Raw genomic sequence first — 22,190 nt, forward strand, 5'->3', positions numbered from 1 at the left:
TTCTCTCTCTCTCTTCCTCTCTTTCTCTCTTTCTCTCGTCATCTCTACCTCTCTCTCTCTCTCTCTCTTGCGTTTATTTTGTTAAACCACAGCGTTGATGTTCTTCCGTATTGAATCATTTTCGATTTACCGAGCGTAAAACGTTGCTAGATCAAAGAAATAACACCGATCTTTGTTTACTTCGAAATATCGATGACTCTCTTGTAACAGCATTGCTTTTATCGTATAATTGCACTATTCAAAAAGAACGATCAGCGATGTGTTCTTGAACGTTAAGAAGAAAAAAAAGAACAGTCGATCTAAACACGCGTTGAATATCTCGAGAATCATAGAAGAATAGCTCGGATTTTTTGACTTCTTGCGTAAAAGATTTATTAGCGTTCTTCTTGTAAAAATTCGTGCCATGTTTCGTATGTATAATTAATTATATCATTTTCAAAGTGTATACATTGAAAAATCGTATGTCATTGTTAATCACAATATGACGCGATTGCAAGAAATACGAAGTTCACCCTGTAAGAATATCTTTAAAGATATTTCAAAGACTCAAAGAAGCAAGTTGTCAAAAATTTATCCAAAAAGTACTGGGAATTTAGAAACACCACAAGACTCGCATTCTCGAGAGTATCGTAAGTCTGTTTTAACATAATTTTTATAACCTATTCAATCGAACGATATTTATTCGTTTTATATTTAACGAATATAGATCGATCTCTCGATAATGAATACGTGGAAGATCTTAACGAAGCATCTAATCTGATCAATCAGGATTCTGAAATACCAAAAGAACGATGGATCGCTTTGGCTTTATTTGGTATACTAAGTTGCAGTCAGTGTTGCATATGGAATACATGGGGTCCTATAACAATATCCACGATGATAGCGTTTACAACTTGGCAAAAATATCACGTAGCTCTTTTATCCGATTGGGGCTGTATAACGTATATCACTTTTTGTTTTCCTTGTTGTTGGTTTTTGTATAGAAAAGGTAAAAATTTATTTGCATTCATAATAACGTTTAGAAATTAGAAATATCAAGTTTATATAATTTGTTAACATTAATTGTACTATAATATTAGGTTTGGTAGCACCCATAAGAATGGCAGCGATCCTTTCAGCGTTAGCAGCCTTTGTCAGATGTTTCTCTTGCGACGAAATGATCTTCACTATGTAGGTACGCCGAGAAATCTAATAAAATGACTTTTATAAATATACAACTAACAGGATGCAATATGTTATATGATGAATGTGGATATATCGTGTTATATCTATTCAGAACGGCACATACCGCGGCCATCTTAAATGGTCTGTCCGGGGTAATCATTGGTCCAGCTACAGCCCTGGTGTCTGCTGTTTGGTTCCCACGTGGAGAACGCACCACCGCAACCGGTGATAATCTCTTTAATATAATTAATATCATAGTTCGCCCGTTGTTCTCCCTCGAAACGGTAAAACGAGAGATGGAATCTAATTTCAAGCGAAACGACGGCCTTCCATATTTCAGTTAACTGAAGAGAAAGTCATTATATATATATATATATATATATATATATATATATATATATATATATATATATATTGTAAAATGAATTTTACATTTTCATGGGTCTCATAGCTGGATAACAATCAATAGCCTAAATTATGTCTCATTCGACGTAATATATAAAATAATTATCTACGATTAAAATATTATACAATTTTTCAGGTATATCTTCCGCTTGTAATCAATTTGGCATGGCCGTATCTTATTTGATAGGACCAGCTGTTGTGGATACAAACATTCCGACTAATAATACAATATTAAATAAGAAAATATATAGAAACTTGAGAATGTACTCTCGTAAGGAACGTTATTATTTTCGTTCACCGAGACGAACAACGTTCGATACAAGATCATCTTCGAATAATAATCATATACAAACGATTCTTCGTGTACAAATTATGTCGCTAATGAGAATCGGTAATAAATTTTTATCCATTATTATTAATGTTTCTAAATAATATAATATTAATTGTTGTTTTTTATTATTTTCAGAATTTGTAATTCAATCCCTCGTCGTAGTTGGAATCCTATCATTTTTTCCAAACCATCCTAACTCCTTTATTGATTCCGTAGATATGTCTTCTCGTTTAAGTCTGATAGATTCGATCTTACTTCTTCTCAAGTAATTAAGTATTTATCTTTCCTTTTTTAATTCATATGACGTTATTATTGTTATTGTTATTTTTTTGTTTTTTATTATATAAAACAATTTTATTGGCGAAATTCGATTTAGTAAACCTCCGTATATACGTCAAATCATTATTTGTATTATAAACGTGATTGCGATTGTTTGTCGCAATGAAAGAAATTAAATAATTCTATGAAACAAATTGTACAATTGATTGCAAATTTAAAAGATATGCTCTTATACTTATATATTGATATACCGTTTCAAGTCCCTTTGGCGCAGAGGATAGCGCGTTGGACTTCTAATCCAAAGGTCGTGGGTTCGATCCCCACAAGGGATGGTTCTTTTTTTTTTTTTTCATTGAAAAGAACTACTTTCTTTTGTTCTTTTATAACGTTACTTTTAATTATTGTTTAATACGAATGATAGAATTTAAATAACAATAATATTTTTTATTTTTTTTACATAAGAAAGAAGAATATGTGGCAATTATGTTTAGCAGCTGCGTTTAGTCAAGGTGTGACCGGACCGTGGCTCAGTATGATCACTATAACATTCGATTCAATGGTTACACAAGTAAATTCAGTCATTTCTTCGTAACTTTTCATATGTATATAACAAAATTGATTATAATGTTATAACAATATTTGTTATAACATAACTCTCTATAATGTTATAATAGATACAAATGTGTGTTATATCTGAATACGCAGGAGGAAGCAGATAAACTTGCTTTTTGGACTATCATTTCTGGCAGCGTTATTAGCTTGGTGGCTTCTCGAGTGGCCGATATTTTTCAAGGTCATCTCAGGATCGGTCTTTATATATTGCTAATGATATCCGTTGTAATGTTTCTCTGGATTTTATTGCTTGAAAATCGAATCTTAATATTTCGTAAAGAAGAACTTTACGCTGCTGTAATACTTGGAATGTCGGCCAGTTGGTCTACCCCCGCCTTGTTTCTTGAACTTGCTTCTGAAATTGCATTTCCTGTTTCGGAAGCCATCGTAGGCGGATATATGATATTCTTGGCAAATTTGATAGGAACTCTATTTTATTTTTCTTATTTTATACCTGAAATCGGTAAGCGAAATATAATGATATTGGATGTCGATAAAGAAGTTCACAATGTATAAAAAAAATATATGTATTTCTTTTTCTTCATTACAGGTGATCGATGTTCAACATATTGTGTTTTTGGAAATTTATTAACCGCAACAATTCTCGTAATTTATGTAAAAGAAGAATATAATCGTACGAAATCAGAGTAAGTATATTAAAGGACAATATTATTTTTGAATATATATATATATATATATATATATATATATATATATATATATATAAACATAAAGATCAAACATTATGTAATAATATAATATTAAATATTATTAATTTTTATTATATAATAGGCTGAGCAAAACTTACAGAAGTGAAAGTAATAACCAAGAAAAAAGAAAGATTAGAAAGAATAGTAAAGAAAAAAGAAATACTATACGTTCTTGAAGAGTGATTGTGATATATAATAGTTACGTGATACATTATCAAATTTTATATTAAAATATATCATTTTTTTGATTTAACTAGATGGCAGTATGATTCAATGCTATAAATTCGGTCGGTAACAATCCTTGAATCAGGTTTCGCGAGTTCTTGTCTTCATAAGATATCTAGTCCACGAATTAAATTTAAATTTAAGTTTTGAGATTCGAAGAAAAGATCGCCTTTAAATCCAAATTTTATCGTCTGAGTATGTATTTCATATTCTTTCTTAAAGGATTATAATTCAACGAAAAATTTTAAAATAATAAAAGCCAATAACGTTTGAGGTTATTTTTTAAAAGTATATTAATTTGTCATTTAAAACTATACTATATGCATAATAACATTTAAATTTTACACTACTATTTTTTATTTGTACGAATGTTTAGCAACAAAAATATTTTGACAAGTATTTATGAAATGATTTAACAAAAATAACGGAGAAATATTTATTTATTAATATTTTATAAATAATATCCATCGATTAACTTTGACAATTAACAAGTTAGTTTATATTTGGACTTCAACCAGTACACATCGACTCGCTCTTTTTTAAAAGCGAAAATTCAGAAATTAATACTTTCGGGAATTTTATAATTATTTAAACAAACACAAATGTACAAAAAGTACAATGAAGTAATATTTAAACAATTGTAGAATAATTTAAACATTATAAAGAAAGAAACGCTCGAGAAGCTAAAAATAATTTTACAATAAAATTCCAATACCTAAAAATTTTTAACTCGTGGTTGATGGCCTTGTGCAATATAAACATAAACGGACCTTCGATTAACTTTGACGATTCACAAGTTAGTTTCTCTTTGCACTTCGTCCAGTGTACATCGACTTGTTCTTTTCTAAACGTGAAAACTTATTAATTATTACTTTCGAGAATTTTTCAATTAATTAAACAATATTTAGTGTAGACGGAGTACAATGAACTAATATTTAAACAATAGTAGATTCGTTTGAACATTATAAAGAAATAAATCCGCGAGAAATTTAAAATAAATTTATTATAAAATATTTTTCAAAATTTTAAACTCACGGTTGTTTGCCTTGTGCAATATAAACATAAACAGTCCTTCGATTAACTTTGACGATTCACAAAATTAGTTTCTCTTTGCACTTCATCCAGTGCACATCGACTTGTTCTTTTCTAAACGCGAAAACTTATTAATTATTACTCTCGGGAATTTTTCAATTATTTAAACAATATTTAATGTACATGGAGTACAATAAACTAATATTTAAATAATAGTAGATTCGTTTAAACATTATAAAGAAATAAATCCGCGAGAAACTTAAAATAAATTTATTATAAAATATTCTTCAAAATTTTAAACTCACGGTTGTTGGCCTTGTGCAATATAAACATAAACGGTTCTTCGATTAACTTTGACGATTCACAAAATTAGTTTCTCTTTGCACTTCGTCCAGTGCACATCGACTTGTTCTTTTCTAAACGCGAAAACTTATTAATTATTACTCTCGGGAATTTTTCAATTAATTAAACAATATTTAGTGTACACGGAGTACAATAAATGAATATTTAAACAATTGTTAATTCGTTTACACATTATAAACAAAGAAACGCTCGGGAAGCCAAAAATAATTTTACAATAAAATTCCGATACATAAAAATTTTTAAATTGGCTGTTGTTGGCCTCGTGCAGTATAAACATAAACAATCCTTTGATTAACTTTGACGATTCACGATTTAGTTTCTCTTTGCACTTCGACCAGTGCACATCGGTTTTCTCTTGTTCTGATCGCGACAACTTATAAATTAATAATTTCGGTAATTTCTAAATTAATTAAACAATATTTAGTGTACACGGAGTACAATAAACTAATATTTAAACAATTGTAGATTCGTTTAAACATTATAAACAAAGAAACGCTCGAGAAGCCAAAAATAATTTTACAATAAAATTCCGATACATAAAAATTTTGAAATTGGCTGTTGTTGGCCTCGTGCAGTATAAACATAAACAATCCTTTGATTAACTTTGACGATTCACGATTTAGTTTCTCTTTGCACTTCGACCAGTGCACATCGGTTTTCTCTTTTTCTGATCGCGACAACTTATAAATCAATAATTTCGGTAATTTCTAAATTAATTAAACAATATTTAGTGTACACGGAGTACAATAAACTAATATTTAAACAATTGTAGATTCGTTTAAACATTATAAACAAAGAAACGCTCGAGAAGCCAAAAATAATTTTACAATAAAATTCCGATACATAAAAATTTTGAAATTGGCTGTTGTTGGCCTCGTGCAGTATAAACATAAACAATCCTTTGATTAACTTTGACGATTCACGATTTAGTTTCTCTTTGCACTTCGACCAGTGCACATCGGTTTTCTCTTTTTCTGATCGCGACAACTTATAAATCAATAATTTCGGTAATTTCTAAATTAATTAAACAATATTTAGTGTACACGGAGTACAATAAACTAATATTTAAACAATTGTAGATTCGTTTAAACATTATAAACAAAGAAACGCTCGAGAAGCCAAAAATAATTTTACAATAAAATTCCGATACGTAAAAATTTTGAAATTGGCTGTTGTTGGCCTCGTGCAGTATAAACATAAACAATCCTTTGATTAACTTTGACGATTCACGAGTTAGTTTCTTTTTGCACGTCGACCAGTGCACATCGATTTTCTCTTGTTCTGATCGCGACAACTTATAAATTAATAATTTCGGTAATTTCTAAATTAATTAAACAATATTTAGTGTACACGGAGTACAATAAACTAATATTTAAACAATTGTAGATTCGTTTAAACATTATAAACAAAGAAACGCTCGAGAAGCCAAAAATAATTTTACAATAAAATTCCGATACGTAAAAATTTTGAAATTGGCTGTTGTTGGCCTCGTGCAGTATAAACATAAACAATCCTTTGATTAACTTTGACGATTCACGAGTTAGTTTCTTTTTGCACGTCGACCAGTGCACATCGATTTTCTCTTGTTCTGATCGCGACAACTTATAAATTAATAATTTCGGTAATTTCTAAATTAATTAAACAATATTTAGTGTACACGGAGTACAATAAACTAATATTTAAACAATTGTAGATTCGTTTAAACATTATAAACAAAGAAACGCTCGAGAAGCCAAAAATAATTTTACAATAAAATTCCGATACATAAAAATTTTGAAATTGGCTGTTGTTGGCCTCGTGCAGTATAAACATAAACAATCCTTTGATTAACTTTGACGATTCACGATTTAGTTTCTCTTTGCACTTCGACCAGTGCACATCGGTTTTCTCTTGTTCTGATCGCGACAACTTATAAATTAATAATTTCGGTAATTTCTAAATTAATTAAACAATCTTGAACTGACAAGGAGCATAATAAAGCAATATTTAAACAATAGTAGATTCGTTTAAACATTATAAACAAAGAAACGCTCGGGAAGCCAAAAATAATTTTACAATAAAATTCCGATACATAAAAATTTTGAAACTGGCTGTTGTTGGCCTCGTGCAATATAAACATAAACGGTCCTTTGATTAACTTTAACGATTCACGAGTTAGTTTCTTTTTGCACGTCGACCAGTGCACATCGGTTTTCTCTTGTTCTGATCGCGGCAACTTATAAATTAATAATTTCGGTAATTTCTAAATTAATTAAACAATATTTAGTGTACACGGAGTACAATAAACTAATATTTAAACAATTGTAGATTCGTTTAAACATTATAAACAAAGAAACGCTCGAGAAGCCAAAAATGATTTTACAATAAAATTCCGATACGTAAAAATTTTGTAATTGGCTGTTGTTGGCCTCGTGCAGTATAAACATAAACAATCCTTTGATTAACTTTGACGATTCACGAGTTAGTTTCTTTTTGCACATCGACCAGTGCACATCGATTTTCTCTTGTTCTGATCGCGACAACTTATAAATTAATAATTTCGGTAATTTCTAAATTAATTAAACAATATTTAGTGTACACGGAGTACAATAAACTAATATTTAAACAATTGTAGATTCGTTTAAACATTATAAACAAAGAAACGCTCGAGAAGCCAAAAATAATTTTACAATAAAATTCCGATACATAAAAATTTTGAAATTGGCTGTTGTTGGCCTCGTGCAGTATAAACATAAACAATCCTTTGATTAACTTTGACGATTCACGATTTAGTTTCTCTTTGCACTTCGACCAGTGCACATCGGTTTTCTCTTTTTCTGATCGCGACAACTTATAAATCAATAATTTCGGTAATTTCTAAATTAATTAAACAATATTTAGTGTACACGGAGTACAATAAACTAATATTTAAACAATTGTAGATTCGTTTAAACATTATAAACAAAGAAACGCTCGAGAAGCCAAAAATAATTTTACAATAAAATTCCGATACGTAAAAATTTTGAAATTGGCTGTTGTTGGCCTCGTGCAGTATAAACATAAACAATCCTTTGATTAACTTTGACGATTCACGAGTTAGTTTCTTTTTGCACGTCGACCAGTGCACATCGATTTTCTCTTGTTCTGATCGCGACAACTTATAAATTAATAATTTCGGTAATTTCTAAATTAATTAAACAATATTTAGTGTACACGGAGTACAATAAACTAATATTTAAACAATTGTAGATTCGTTTAAACATTATAAACAAAGAAACGCTCGAGAAGCCAAAAATAATTTTACAATAAAATTCCGATACGTAAAAATTTTGAAATTGGCTGTTGTTGGCCTCGTGCAGTATAAACATAAACAATCCTTTGATTAACTTTGACGATTCACGAGTTAGTTTCTTTTTGCACGTCGACCAGTGCACATCGATTTTCTCTTGTTCTGATCGCGACAACTTATAAATTAATAATTTCGGTAATTTCTAAATTAATTAAACAATCTTGAACTGACACGGAGCATAATAAAGCAATATTTAAACAATAGTAGATTCGTTTATACATTATAAATAAAGTAAAGCGCGAGAATCTCAAAATAATTTTAATATAAAGTACTAATACTTCAAAATTTTAATCTCGGCTGAAATAAAAATATCGCGAAGTAGAAGCAGTGTTTGTTCGTTTGTTGTTCGTTCGCGATTTATACAACAAGTGTATTTGTATCGATTGCGTGTAATGCAATCGTTAGAGTCAGTGTTTGTTTGCAAACCGTTTTGCTTTTTTGACAGTCGCACAAACTGTATTTATAAAAGGCAGTAGAGTTTCGCAAAGTAAATTCAGTGACAGTCCGTTAAAAAATATTTATCACGTAATAGTGTCAGTGCATCATTGAAAAGGATTTTGATCAACTTCGATGACGATCGACGTAATTAATTATTTCGACTTAAACCGCGGACGAGTGTTTTGGAGCCAACGCAGAACTTCTTATGTGGTGAGTGAATTTTTAAGTCCCTCTGATCACTCAATCATGTCGAGGACGAAAGATCCGAATTGGCACGAGTGATTGGTTGTAATTAATTAGTAGAAGAGCATTGAGTGACCATGAGTAAATTTTTTCGGAGATTTACTCGTGAATGGTTTTTTATGTTTTGATTTATTTATTAGATCAGGATAGGATCTTCTTGTTCAAACGCGTTTATAATTATTTCAAATTTTGAATATATCCTGATAAATTTTAATCACTATAAATTGTAAATATTTTTAAATATTTTGCTCGCGCGGAAGTATCAAAGAATCGTTATTCATGAATTTTAATAAAGAATGAACGAGAAGATATTCGCGATGAATAGTCTCTCGATTACAAACGATACCATGCATGATTTCTTTATAATAATTAAAATTATCGTTTGTAAGAGAAGAGCGTTCAAGGAATTACTTTATATTTTTAAATAATAACGAATTAAATATTTAATCAATTTGAATTGATAAAAGAAAAGTCTCGATAGAGTCATTGCTTTTGAAAGAAAAAAGTCGAGTAGAATAATTGCTAAAAAATAAAGAGACTTATAGAGTCATAGTCCGTAGGCATAGATAATAAATTAATTAATTTTTAGCTCAGGATTTTCAGCGATTAATATATTAATTTCAATTTTTTACGTTTAGCCAATAGATATCTTTCGAAAATGTAATAATCAATTTCTGTTTTAATAATAATAAATATTTTCCAGATAAGTTAGGGTTGTGTAAGGATTTTCTCTTTTATATCTTAGAATTTGGAATCAAATTTTGTCGTTACAGTTTTAGAGTGATAATCAATTAGGTTGAAGCACGAAGCAAAGAAGAGGTTATATACCGAAGAGGCCCCCACAACATGTGGCTCAAGAGGGCAACTATTAGGCTATTGAGTTATTTTCGAAGGTTCACTAGAAACTTTCGAGAATGACTCTTAGTCGTACTTTAATTTTACCATGTTGTCATTCAAAATGCTCTTATGGTGATGGGTGTAGAGGTGTAGATTTAAAAAAACTGAGACGAAATAACATTTCCACATTGTCACGCGTACGCGAATAGGATTATTTCATGCATTTTATGAATTTTTAATATTAAACTCAAGACATAAATTTTACACATTTTCTCTTTTCTAACATTCAATTGAATTTATAGTTCTAATTTAATAAAATCAAATTTTACGTTAAAGTCGAATGATAAATTATGTACATTTTGTCTTTTCTAAAGTTCTATTAAATTCATAATTTTATTCTAATAAAATCGAGTTCTATATTAAAATCATATATCCAAGTAATACAATATTTCTTTCAAAGAAAATAATATTTCTTTAGATCAGTATTCAGCATATTTCATTTTTTTTTGTTAATTAATCTTTTATTTTCCTTAAGTTTAATTAAATTAAATCCAGAATTTCATCGTTTGTATAATTAATAATGTATAAATATTCTTTTTTCTTTCCTTATTTCTTTTCAGCTAGTTCTAGATCGTGGAGGTCGCCAACGCGGGAAGGAATAATTAATAAAGAAGATTATCTTAACATAAATAATGTACGATATAAATAAAGTATACTTAATTAATATTTAAACAACAGAATATTCTTATCAATCTTATAAAGATCATACATAACTACTACCATAAAATATTGATTAATAGATATACTATCGCACAGAAAACTTTCTTCACTGTCATTTCTATATATCTAATTTAATCTCATCCTTTATATATCTCGGGTGGGACCCATGGGAGAGGACCATGGGTGTAGGCCTCTGTGCGGGTTGCTGTCTCAGCATCTTATAGAGCTGCTTCTTTTTTCTTCTCTTTCTGGGACTCTCTTTTCTATTTCATATTTTTCATACTGATTTACTCTTATTAATTATGATTTATAAGTCTCGTGTGGGACCCATGGGATCGGCACATGGGTGTGGGCCTCTGTGCGAGTTACTGTTTCGGCATCTTATAGAGCTGCTTCTCTTTTTTTCTCTTTCTGGGGCTCTCTTTTCTATTTCATATTTTTCATACTGATTTACTATTATTAATTATGATTTATAAGTCTCGGGTGGGACCCATGGGATGGGCCCATGGGTGTGGGCCTCTGTGCGGGTTACTGTTTCAGCATCTTATAGAGCTGCTTCTCTTTTTTTCTCTTTCTGGGGCTCTCTTTTCTATTTCATATTTTTCATACTGATTTAATATTATTAATTATGATTTATAAGTCTCGGGTGGGACCCATGGGATGGGGACATGGGTGTGGGCTTCTGTGCGGGTTGCTGTCTCAGCATCGTGTAGAGCTGCTTCTATTTTATCTTTCTGCAGCTTTCTTTTCTATCTAATATTTTTCTTCTTTAATTATGTTTTTAATTATGTTATTAATATGTTATTTCTTTTCAGATTTTTATTATGTTATTTATTTTTAATTATGTTTCTTTAATATTTATTTGTTATTTCCTTTTAATTATGTTTTTAATATATTCTTATTAATTATGATTTATAGGTTTTATGTAGGAACCATTATGCGAGCTGCTATTTCAGCGTCATGAAGAGCTGCTTCTATTTTCTTATCTTTTTGCAGCTTGCTTTTCTATCTCATATTTTTCTTCTTTAATTATATTTTTAATTGTGTTATTAATATGTTATTTCTTTTTATTATGTCTTTTCAGAATATAATAATGTTATTTCTTTTTAATTATATTTTTTAAATATTTATTTGTTATTTATTTTTAATTATGTTTTTATGTTTTTAGGTTTGTTATTAATATGTTCTTATTAATTTTAATTTTTAAGTATTAGGTAGGACCCATGAGATGAAGCGGACTGTAGTTTCAGCAGCGTGCAGAGCTACTTCTATTTTCTTATCTTTCAGCAGTTCTCTTTTATTACTCATATTTTTCTTGTTTAATAATGTTTTTAATTATGCTTTTTATTATGGTTTTAATTATGGTACTAATATATTTTTATTAATTATGATTAATGTTTTAGGTGGGAGCCATGTGATGATGCGGTCTGCTGTTTCAACATCGTGCAGAGTTGCTTCTATTTTCTCATCTTTCTGCAACTCTCTTATCTATTTATATATATTTACTTTCTATTTTATTTATTTTTTATTTATATTCTATGTACATATTATCTTCTATTTTCTTCCTTTTTTCTTTCTCTTGCTTTCTCCTTATCTTTTTCTTTTCCAGGATAGATCATCAAGGGATAGGGTCCACCTGCGGCCGGATGATACATCGCATGGCAGGATCCATCATCGATTTTTACGCGCGAATACGGGAAGGATAGGAAGAACACTGACGCGCGTGTCGGCGTGCACAAGCGTGGGTGTTCTCGGGCGCGATTAAACTTCGTTTGATTGTTCGTATCGAAAACGCGAATTTAGAGTAGAGTCACCGTTTTTCTAACACTCACGTGAATGAACGCGGGCGCGACTTAAAAGTCCTACCGGGGACTTCGTTTATATTTGCTCGAATATTCGATTAGATTACCTCGCGAACGCGTTTTTTTAGAGTAGAGTCACCGTTTTCCGAATACTTGCGTGGGTGTCCGGGCGCGATTAAAAGTCCTATCATGGACTTCGTTTTAGTGTTGAAATTCGGGGTGCGCGAACGGCTTGCCTTGTAGTGCTGTACATAACTAGCTGGTATTATGATAATTCTCATATTTGTGTGAAGGGGTAAAAACCCTCCGCAAATATCATCGGAAGTCTAAATACCGGTTAACTAATGTCACTTTGGATTTCAACTTAGAGTCACCGTTATTCTAACACTCACGTGAGTGTTCGCGTGCGCGATTAAAAGTCCTACCGGGGACTTCGTTTTGTTTGCTCGAATATTCGATTAGTTTATTTAGAGTAGAGTCACCGTTTTTCGAACACTTGCGTGGGTGTCCGGGCGCGATTAAAAGTCCTATCATGGACTTCGTTTTAGTGTTGAAATTCGGGGTGCACGAACGGCTTGCCTTGTAGTGCTGTACATAACTAGCTGGTATTATGATAATCCTCATATTTGTGTGAAGGGGTAAAAACCCTCCGCAAATATCATCGGAAGTCTAAATACCGGTTAACTAATGTCACTTCGGATTTCAACTTAGAGTCACCGTTATTCTAACACACACGTGAGTGTTCGCGTGCGCGATTGAAAGTCCTACCGGGGACTTCGTTTTGTTTCTTCGACATTTCGATTAGATTACTTCGCGAATTTGGATAGAACAATAGAATCTACGTAATTATAACACATGTGAGTGCCGCGAACGCGATAAATGCGCTTTGATTGTTCGAAATTCGGAAGCACGAATTCAGATGTGCTTAATAATCCGTTATGCCTGAGCCGAGGGTGTTGAACGGTAAAGCTTTCTGTAAGTGGAGTCCCTGTAGCTAAGGCTAGATACTTCCTGTTAGCTTTGAACCATGCCCAAAATATCCGAAGCGAAAGGCATAAGGGATCGGTATCGCGGAACGCGGATTTTAGAGTAAATTAGAATCACCGTTAGCCCGTGGGTCTCCACATGCAGCAACTTCCACGTAGTGAGACCTGGGTCGTTAATACTTGCAAAGTCTAATTATAAATCTTATAATACAAGTATTATCGAGCAAATGGCTGCATATTGTACAACTTTTCCATTATCTTTTCAATCTAATGCTAACTAAACATTAATATATTTTCATTTTATATAGCTAATAATACATCATAAGAAGAAATATAGCAGAAATCTATTGTACAATAATTTCTCAGAGAAATGAAAAGAAAATTTTTCTATTATACTTTTATGTCTGCTGTCATTTCTATTTATTCTTATATACTCTCATTGATTATCCTTTACATATCTCGGGTGGGACCCACGGGTGGGGCCTGTGGGAGAGGGCTTCTGTGCGGGTTGCTGTCTCAGCATCATATAGAACTGTTTCTCTTGTCTTATCTTTTTGGGGCTCTCTATTCTTCTCTTTCTGGGGCTCTCTTTTTTATATCCGGCTCTCGTTTCTATCTCATATTTTTCATTTTTAATTATGTTTTCAATTATGTTATTAATATGTTATTTATGTATTTTTAATATTTATTTATGTTGTTTCTTTCTAATTATATATTTAATTATGTGTTTAATTATGTTTTTGATTATGATTTATAATGCTGCATCTCTTGTTTCTTTTTCTAGGTCTCATCTATTTATATATATTTATTTTCTATTTGTATTTTATATATGTACATATGTATTATTCTGTTTTATATATTTTTTGTTCTTTTATTTCCTCTTAATCTTTTTCTTTTACAGTATAGGTCATCGAGGGATAGGTTCAACAGCGACCGGATGATACATCACATGGCAAGATTCATCATCGATTTTTACGCGCGAATACGGGAAGGATAAGAAGAACACTGGCGCGCGTGTCGGCGGGCACAGGCGTGGGTGTTCTCGGGCGCGATTATATTACGTTTGATTGTTCGAATCGAAAACGCGAATTGTAGAGTAGAATCATCGTTTTTCTAACAATTCCGTGGGTGTTCGGGCGCGATTAAAGGTCCTGCCGTGGACTTCGTTTGATTTTTTCGATATTTCGAGGGGGGTACTTCGCGAATTTCGGCTTAACAGTAGAATCTACGTAATTATAACACACACGTGAGTGTCGCGACGCGATTAGTATTTCTAAGGAGTGCGCTTTGTTTGTTCGAAATTCGGAAAGCACGAATTCGGATGTGCTTAATAATCCGTTATGTCTGAAGCGGACGGTGCAAATGGTGGAGCTATCTGTAAGAGGTGTGTTGTAGCTAAGCTACGCATACCCTGTTAGTTAAGAAGCCAATGCATTGAAGCGGAAAGGTATCGCGGATCGGTATCGCGGTACGCGGATTTTAGAGTAGAGTAACCGTCAGTCCGTGGGTCTCCACATGCAGCAACTTCCACGTAGTGAGACCTGGGTCGATAATACTTGGAAAGACTAATTATAAATTTTTAAATGCAAGTATTACCGAGCTAATGGCTGCATATTGCATTACTTTTCCAATATCTTTTCAAACTAATTCCAACTAAACATTAACATATTTTCATTTTATATAGCTAATAATACTTCAAAAGAAGAAATATAGCAGAAATCTATTGTACAATAATTTCTCAGAGAAACGAAATAAAAATTTTTCTATCTCACTTTTATGTCCACTGTCATTTCTATTTATTCTTATATACTCTCATTGATTATCCTTTACATATCTCGGGTGGGACCCACGGGTGGGGCCTGTGGGAGAGGGCTTCTGTGCGGGTTGCTGTCTCAGCATCATATAGAACTGTTTCTCTTGTCTTATCTTTTTGGGGCTCTCTATTCTTCTCTTTCTGGGGCTCTCTTTTTTATATTCGGCTCTCGTTTCTATCTCATATTTTTCATTTTTAATTATGTTTTCAATTACGTTATTAATATGTTATTTATGTATTTTTAATATTTATTTATGTTGTTTCTTTCTAATTATATATTTAATTATGTGTTTAATTATGTTTTTGATTATGATTTATAATGCTGCATCTCTTGTTTCTTTTTCTAGGTCTCATCTATTTATATATATTTATTTTCTATTTGTATTTTATATATGTACATATGTATTATTCTGTTTTATATATTTTTTTGTTCTTTTATTTCCTCTTAATCTTTTTCTTTTACAGTATAGGTCATCGAGGGATAGGTTCAACAGCGACCGGATGATACATCACATGGCAAGATTCATCATCGATTTTTACGCGCGAATACGGGAAGGATAGGAAGAACACTGGCGCGCGTGTCGGCGGACACAGGCGTGGGTGTTCTCGGGCGCGATTATATTACGTTTGATTGTTCGAATCGAAAACGCGAATTGTAGAGTAGAATCATCGTTTTTCTAACACTTCCGTGGGTGTTCGGGCGCGATTAAAGGTCCTGCCGTGGACTTCGTTTGATTTTTTCGATATTTCGAGGGGGGTACTTCGCGAATTTCGGCTTAACAGTAGAATCTACGTAATTATAACACACACGTGAGTGTCGCGACGCGATTAGTATTTCTAAGGAGTGCGCTTTGTTTGTTCGAAATTCGGAAAGCACGAATTCGGATGTGCTTAATAATCCGTTATGTCTGAAGCGGACGGTGCAAACGGTGGAGCTATCTGTAAGAGGTGTGCTGTGGCTAAGCTACGCATACCCTGTTAGTTAAGAAGCCAGTGCATTGAAGCGGAAAGGTATCGCGGATCGGTATCGCGGTACGCGGATTTTAGAGTAGAGTAACCGTCAGTCCGTGGGTCTCCACATGCAGCAACTTCCACGTAGTGAGACCTGGGTCGATAATACTTGGAAAGACTAATTATAAATTTTTAAATGCAAGTATTACCGAGCTAATGGCTGCATATTGCATTACTTTTCCAATATCTTTTCAAACTAATTCCAACTAAACATTAACATATTTTCATTTTATATAGCTAATAATACTTCAAAAGAAGAAATATAGCAGAAATCTATTGTACAATAATTTCTCAGAGAAACGAAATAAAAATTTTTCTATCTCACTTTTATGTCCACTGTCATTTCTATTTATTCTTATATACTCTCATTGATTATCCTTTACATATCTCGGGTGGGACCCACGGGTGGGGCCTGTGGGAGAGGGCTTCTGTGCGGGTTGCTGTCTCAGCATCATATAGAACTGTTTCTCTTGTCTTATCTTTTTGGGGCTCTCTATTCTTCTCTTTCTGGGGCTCTCTTTTTTATATTCGGCTCTCGTTTCTATCTCATATTTTTCATTTTTAATTATGTTTTCAATTACGTTATTAATATGTTATTTATGTATTTTTAATATTTATTTATGTTGTTTCTTTCTAATTATATATTTAATTATGTGTTTAATTATGTTTTTGATTATGATTTATAATGCTGCATCTCTTGTTTCTTTTTCTAGGTCTCATCTATTTATATATATTTATTTTCTATTTGTATTTTATATATGTACATATGTATTATTCTGTTTTATATATTTTTTTGTTCTTTTATTTCCTCTTAATCTTTTTCTTTTACAGTATAGGTCATCGAGGGATAGGTTCAACAGCGACCGGATGATACATCACATGGCAAGATTCATCATCGATTTTTACGCGCGAATACGGGAAGGATAGGAAGAACACTGGCGCGCGTGTCGGCGGACACAGGCGTGGGTGTTCTCGGGCGCGATTATATTACGTTTGATTGTTCGAATCGAAAACGCGAATTGTAGAGTAGAATCATCGTTTTTCTAACACTTCCGTGGGTGTTCGGGCGCGATTAAAGGTCCTGCCGTGGACTTCGTTTGATTTTTTCGATATTTCGAGGGGGGTACTTCGCGAATTTCGGCTTAACAGTAGAATCTACGTAATTATAACACACACGTGAGTGTCGCGACGCGATTAGTATTTCTAAGGAGTGCGCTTTGTTTGTTCGAAATTCGGAAAGCACGAATTCGGATGTGCTTAATAATCCGTTATGTCTGAAGCGGACGGTGCAAATGGTGGAGCTATCTGTAAGAGGTGTGCTGTAGCTAAGCTACGCATACCCTGTTAGTTAAGAAGCCAATGCATTGAAGCGGAAAGGTATCGCGGATCGGTATCGCGGAACGCGGATTTTAGAGTAGAGTCACCGTCAGTCCGTGGGTCTCCACATGCAGCAACTTCCACGTAGTGAGACCTGGGTCAGTATTACTTGCAAAGTTTAATTGTAAATTTTTAAATGCAAGTATTACCGAGCGAATGGCTGCATATTGTATTACTTTTCCAATATCTTTTCAATCTAATTCCAACTAAACATTAACATATTTCTATTTTATATCGTTAATAATTCTTCAAAAGAAGAAATATAACAGAAATATATTGTACAATTATTTCTAACAGAAACGAAAAGGAAATTTTTCTATTATACTTTTATGTCCGCTGTCATTTCTGTTAATTCTAATTTACTCTCATTAATTATCCTCTATATATCTCGGGTGGGACCCATGGGAGGGGCCCATGGGTGAGGGCCTCTGTGCGGGTTGCTGTTTCAGCATCGTGTAAAACTTCGCTTTCTTCTCTTTTTGGGGCACTCTTTTCTTTTTTTTTCCGGCTCTCTTTTCTATCTCATATTTTTCGTTTTTAATTATGTTTTAATTTTATCATTAATATACTCTTATTAATTATGATTTATAGTCTCGGGTGGGACTCATGTGATGGGGCCATGAGTGTGGGCTTCTGTGCGGGTTGCTGTCTCAGCATCGTCTAGAGCTGCTTGTATTTTCTTATCTTTCTGCAGTTCTCTTTTCTATCAAATATTTTTCTTCTGTAATTATGTTTTTAATTATTTTATTAACATGTTATTTTTTATGTCTTTTCAGATTTTAATTATGTTATTTCTTTTTATTATGTCTTTTCAGATTTTAATTATGTTATTTCTTTTTATCATGTCTTTTCAGAATTTAATTATGTAATTTCTTTTTATAATGTCTTTTCAAATTTTAATTATGTTATTTCTTTTTATCATGTCTTTTCAGAATTTAATTATGTTATTTCTTTTTATTATGTCTTTTCAGATTTTAATTATGTTATTTCTTTTTATTATGTCTTTTCAGATATTAATTATGTTATTTCGTTTTTAATTATGTATTTATATTTTTAATTATGTCATTAATATATTCTTATTAATTATGATTTATATGCCTTAGGTAGGACCCATGGGATGATGCGGGCTGCTTCTTCAGCATCGTGCAGAGCTGCTTCTTTCTTCGTTTCTTTATCTAGCTTTCTTATTTATTTATACATATTTATTTTCTATGATATTCTATTTATAATCTATATATATATATATATTATGTTTTATTTTATATATTTTCTTTCTTTATCTTATTTTCTCCTTAGCTTCTTCTTTTCCAGTATAGACCATCGAGGAATGGATTCATCTGCGGTCGGAAACATCTTTGCATGGATCGATTCATCATCGATTTTTACACGCGAATACGAGGAGAATAGGAAGAACGTCGGCGGATATTCACAGTGCAGATAAAAGTCTTATGGGGGACTTCGTTTTATATGTAAGTAAATTCGATTTATCTTGCGAATGCGATTTTTGGAATACAGTTACCGGTTTTCTAACATTCGCGATTAAAAATCAATGAGTATGGGCTTCTATGCTGGCTGCTATTGCTTTTATTGATTGCTTTTATTTCTCTAGATCTCTTTTATATCTCATATTTTATCTCTTTCCGTTCTTATTTTTCAGGGATCATCGAGGCATCATCGAGCAATATTGTGAGGTGCGCGAAGGTCTCGTCTATCTTTTCTTTTCTTTCTCATATTTTCTCCGTTTCTTCGTTTTCTCCGGTCTGGATCACCGATTCATCATCGATTTTTACGCGCGAATACGGGAAGGATAGGAAGAACACTGGCGTGCGTGTCGGCGTGCACAAGCGTGGGTGTTCTCGGGCGCGATTAAACTTCGTTTGATTGTTCGAATCGAAAACGCGAATTTAGAGTAGAGTCACCGTTTTTCTAATACTCACGTGAATGAACGCGGGCGCGACTTAAAAGTCCTACCGGGGACTTCGTTTATATTTGCTCGAATATTCGATTAGATTACCTCGCGAACGCGTTTTTTTTTTAGAGTCATCGTTTTCCGAGCACTTGCGTGGGTGTCCGGGCGCGATTAAGTCCTACCATGGACTTCCGTTTAGTGTTGAAATTCGGGGTGCGCGAACGGCTTGCCTTGTAGTGCTGTACATGTAGCTAGCCGATGTAATGACGGTCCTCTTATTTGTAAGCGGGGGAAAATCCCTCGACCAAATAACATCGATAGTCAAAATACCGGTTAACTTATGTCACTTTGGATTTCAACTTAGAGTCACCGTTATTCTAACACTCACGTGAGTGTTCGCGTGCGCGATTAAAAGTCCTACCGGGGACTTCGTTTTGTTTGCTCGAATATTCGATTAGTTTATTTAGAGTAGAGTCACCGTTTTCCGAACAATTGCGTGGGTGTCCGGGCGCGATTAAAAGTCCTATCATGGACTTCCGTTTAGTGTTGAAATTCGGGGTGCGCGAACGGTGTCACCTAGTAGTGCAGTACATGTAGCTGATCGACATTATGATGATCATGTTATTTGTAAGCGGGGGAAAATCCCTCGAGCAAATATCATCGAGAGTCATAATACCGGTTAACTCATGTCACTTCGGATTTCAACTTAGAGTCACCGTTATTCTAACACACACGTAAATGTTCGCGTGCGCGATTAAAAGTCCTACCGGGGACTTTGTTTTATTTCTTCAACAGTTCTATTAGATTACTTCGCGAATTTGGATTTAACAGTAGAATCTACGTAATCATAACACACGTGAGTGTCGCGAACGCGATTAATGCGCTTTGATTTTTCGAAATTCGGAAGCACGAATTCAGATGTGCATAATAATCCGTTATGCCTGAGCCGAGGAAGTCGAACGGTAAAGCTCTCTGTAAGTGGGGTCCCTGTAGCTAAGGCTATATACCTCCTGTTAGCTAAGTCGCCCTAGATATCCGATGCGGCGGAAGGCATAAGGGATCGGTATCGCGGAACGCGGATTTTAGAATAAATTAGAATCACCGTTAGCCCGTGGGTCTCCAAATGCAGCAACCTCCACGTGGTGAGACCTGGATCGTTAATACTTGCAAAGTTTAATTGTAAATTTTTAAATGCAAGTATTACCGAGCGAATGGCTGCATATTGTTTTACTTTTCCAATATCTTTTCAAACTAATTCCAACTAAAGATTAATATATTTCCATTTTATATAGCTAATAATACTACGAAATAAGAAATATAACAGAATATATTGTACAATAATCTCTTACAGAAACGACAAGGAAATTGATCTCTCACACTCTTATGTCAGCTGTCATTTCTATTTATTCTTATTTACTCTCATTAATTATCCTTTATATATATCTCGGGTGGGACCCACGGGTGGGGCCTGTGGGGGAGGGCTTCTGTGCGGGTTGCTGTCTCAGCATCATATAAAGCTGTCTCTCTTGTCTTATCTTTTTGGGGCTCTCTATTCTTCTCTTTCTGGGGCTCTCTATTCTTCTCTTTCTGGGTCTCTCGTTTCTATCTCATATTTTCCTTTTTCAATTATGTTTTCAATTATGTTATTAATATGTTATTTCCTTTTAATTATGTATTCTTAATATTTATTTATGTTGTTTCTTTCTAATTATGTATTTAATTATGTGTTTAATTATGTGTTTATGTTTATAATAATGTTTATAATTATGTTTTTGATTATGTTTTTAATTATTATTTATAAGCTTTAGGTAAGAACCATGGGATGGTGCATATTGCTTCTCTTTTCGTTTCTTTTTCTAGGTCTCTTATCTATTTATATATATTTATTTTCTATTTGTATTTTATATATGTATATATATATTATTTTATCTTATATATTTTTTTGTTCTTTTATTTCCTCTTTATTTTTTTCTTTTACAGTATAGGTCATCGAGGGATAGGTTCATCATCAGCCGGATGATTCGTCGCACGGCGGGATTCATCATCGATTTCTACGCGCGAATACGGGAAGGATAGGAAGAACACTGGCGCGCGTGTCGGCGGGCACAGGCGTGGGTGTTCTCGGGCGCGATTATATTACGTTTGATTGTTCGAATCGAAAACGCGAATTATAGAGTAGAATCACCGTTTTTCTAACACACGCGTGGGTGTTCGGGCGCGATTAAAGGTCCTACCGTGGACTTCGTTTGATTTTTTCGATATTTCGAGGGGGGTACTTCGCGAATTTCGGCTTAACAGTAGAATCTACGTAATTATAACACACACGTGAGTGTCGCGACGCGATTAGTATTTTTAAGGAGTGCGCTTTGTTTGTTCGAAATTCGGAAAGCACGAATTCGGATGTGCTTAATAATCCGTTATGTCTGAAGCGGACGGTGCAAATGGTGGAGCTATCTGTAAGAGGTGTGTTGTAGCTAAGCTACGCATACCCTGTTAGTTAAGAAGCCAATGCATTGAAGCGGAAAGGTATCGCGGATCGGTATCGCGGAACGCGGATTTTAGAGTAGAGTCACCGTCAGTCCGTGGGTCTCCACATGCAGCAACT

At 33.2% G+C, this 22,190-nt stretch overlaps 1 protein-coding gene and 1 non-coding gene across 2 annotated transcripts; both read left to right on the plus strand.

Moving 5' to 3' along the window:
• The first annotated feature begins 321 nt into the window (after nt 1–321).
• On the plus strand, nt 322–3,783 carry LOC124950608 (solute carrier family 49 member 4 homolog). Its single transcript, XM_047497566.1, has 10 exons — nt 322–629; nt 707–988; nt 1,080–1,170; nt 1,277–1,389; nt 1,706–1,960; nt 2,036–2,165; nt 2,642–2,747; nt 2,885–3,254; nt 3,342–3,438; nt 3,759–3,783. Exons 1-10 carry the CDS (start codon nt 482–484, stop codon nt 3,781–3,783), a joined length of 1,617 nt encoding a protein of 538 aa, XP_047353522.1. The 5' UTR covers nt 322–481.
• Trnar-ucu lies at nt 2,439–2,511 on the plus strand. The gene has a single exon. It is a non-coding gene; the product is annotated as a tRNA-Arg (tRNA).
• Nucleotides 3,784–22,190: the final 18,407 nt, after the last annotated feature.

Source organism: Vespa velutina, chromosome 7 (genome assembly GCF_912470025.1).
Source record: "Vespa velutina chromosome 7, iVesVel2.1, whole genome shotgun sequence".
Classification (NCBI taxonomy): domain Eukaryota; kingdom Metazoa; phylum Arthropoda; class Insecta; order Hymenoptera; family Vespidae; genus Vespa; species Vespa velutina.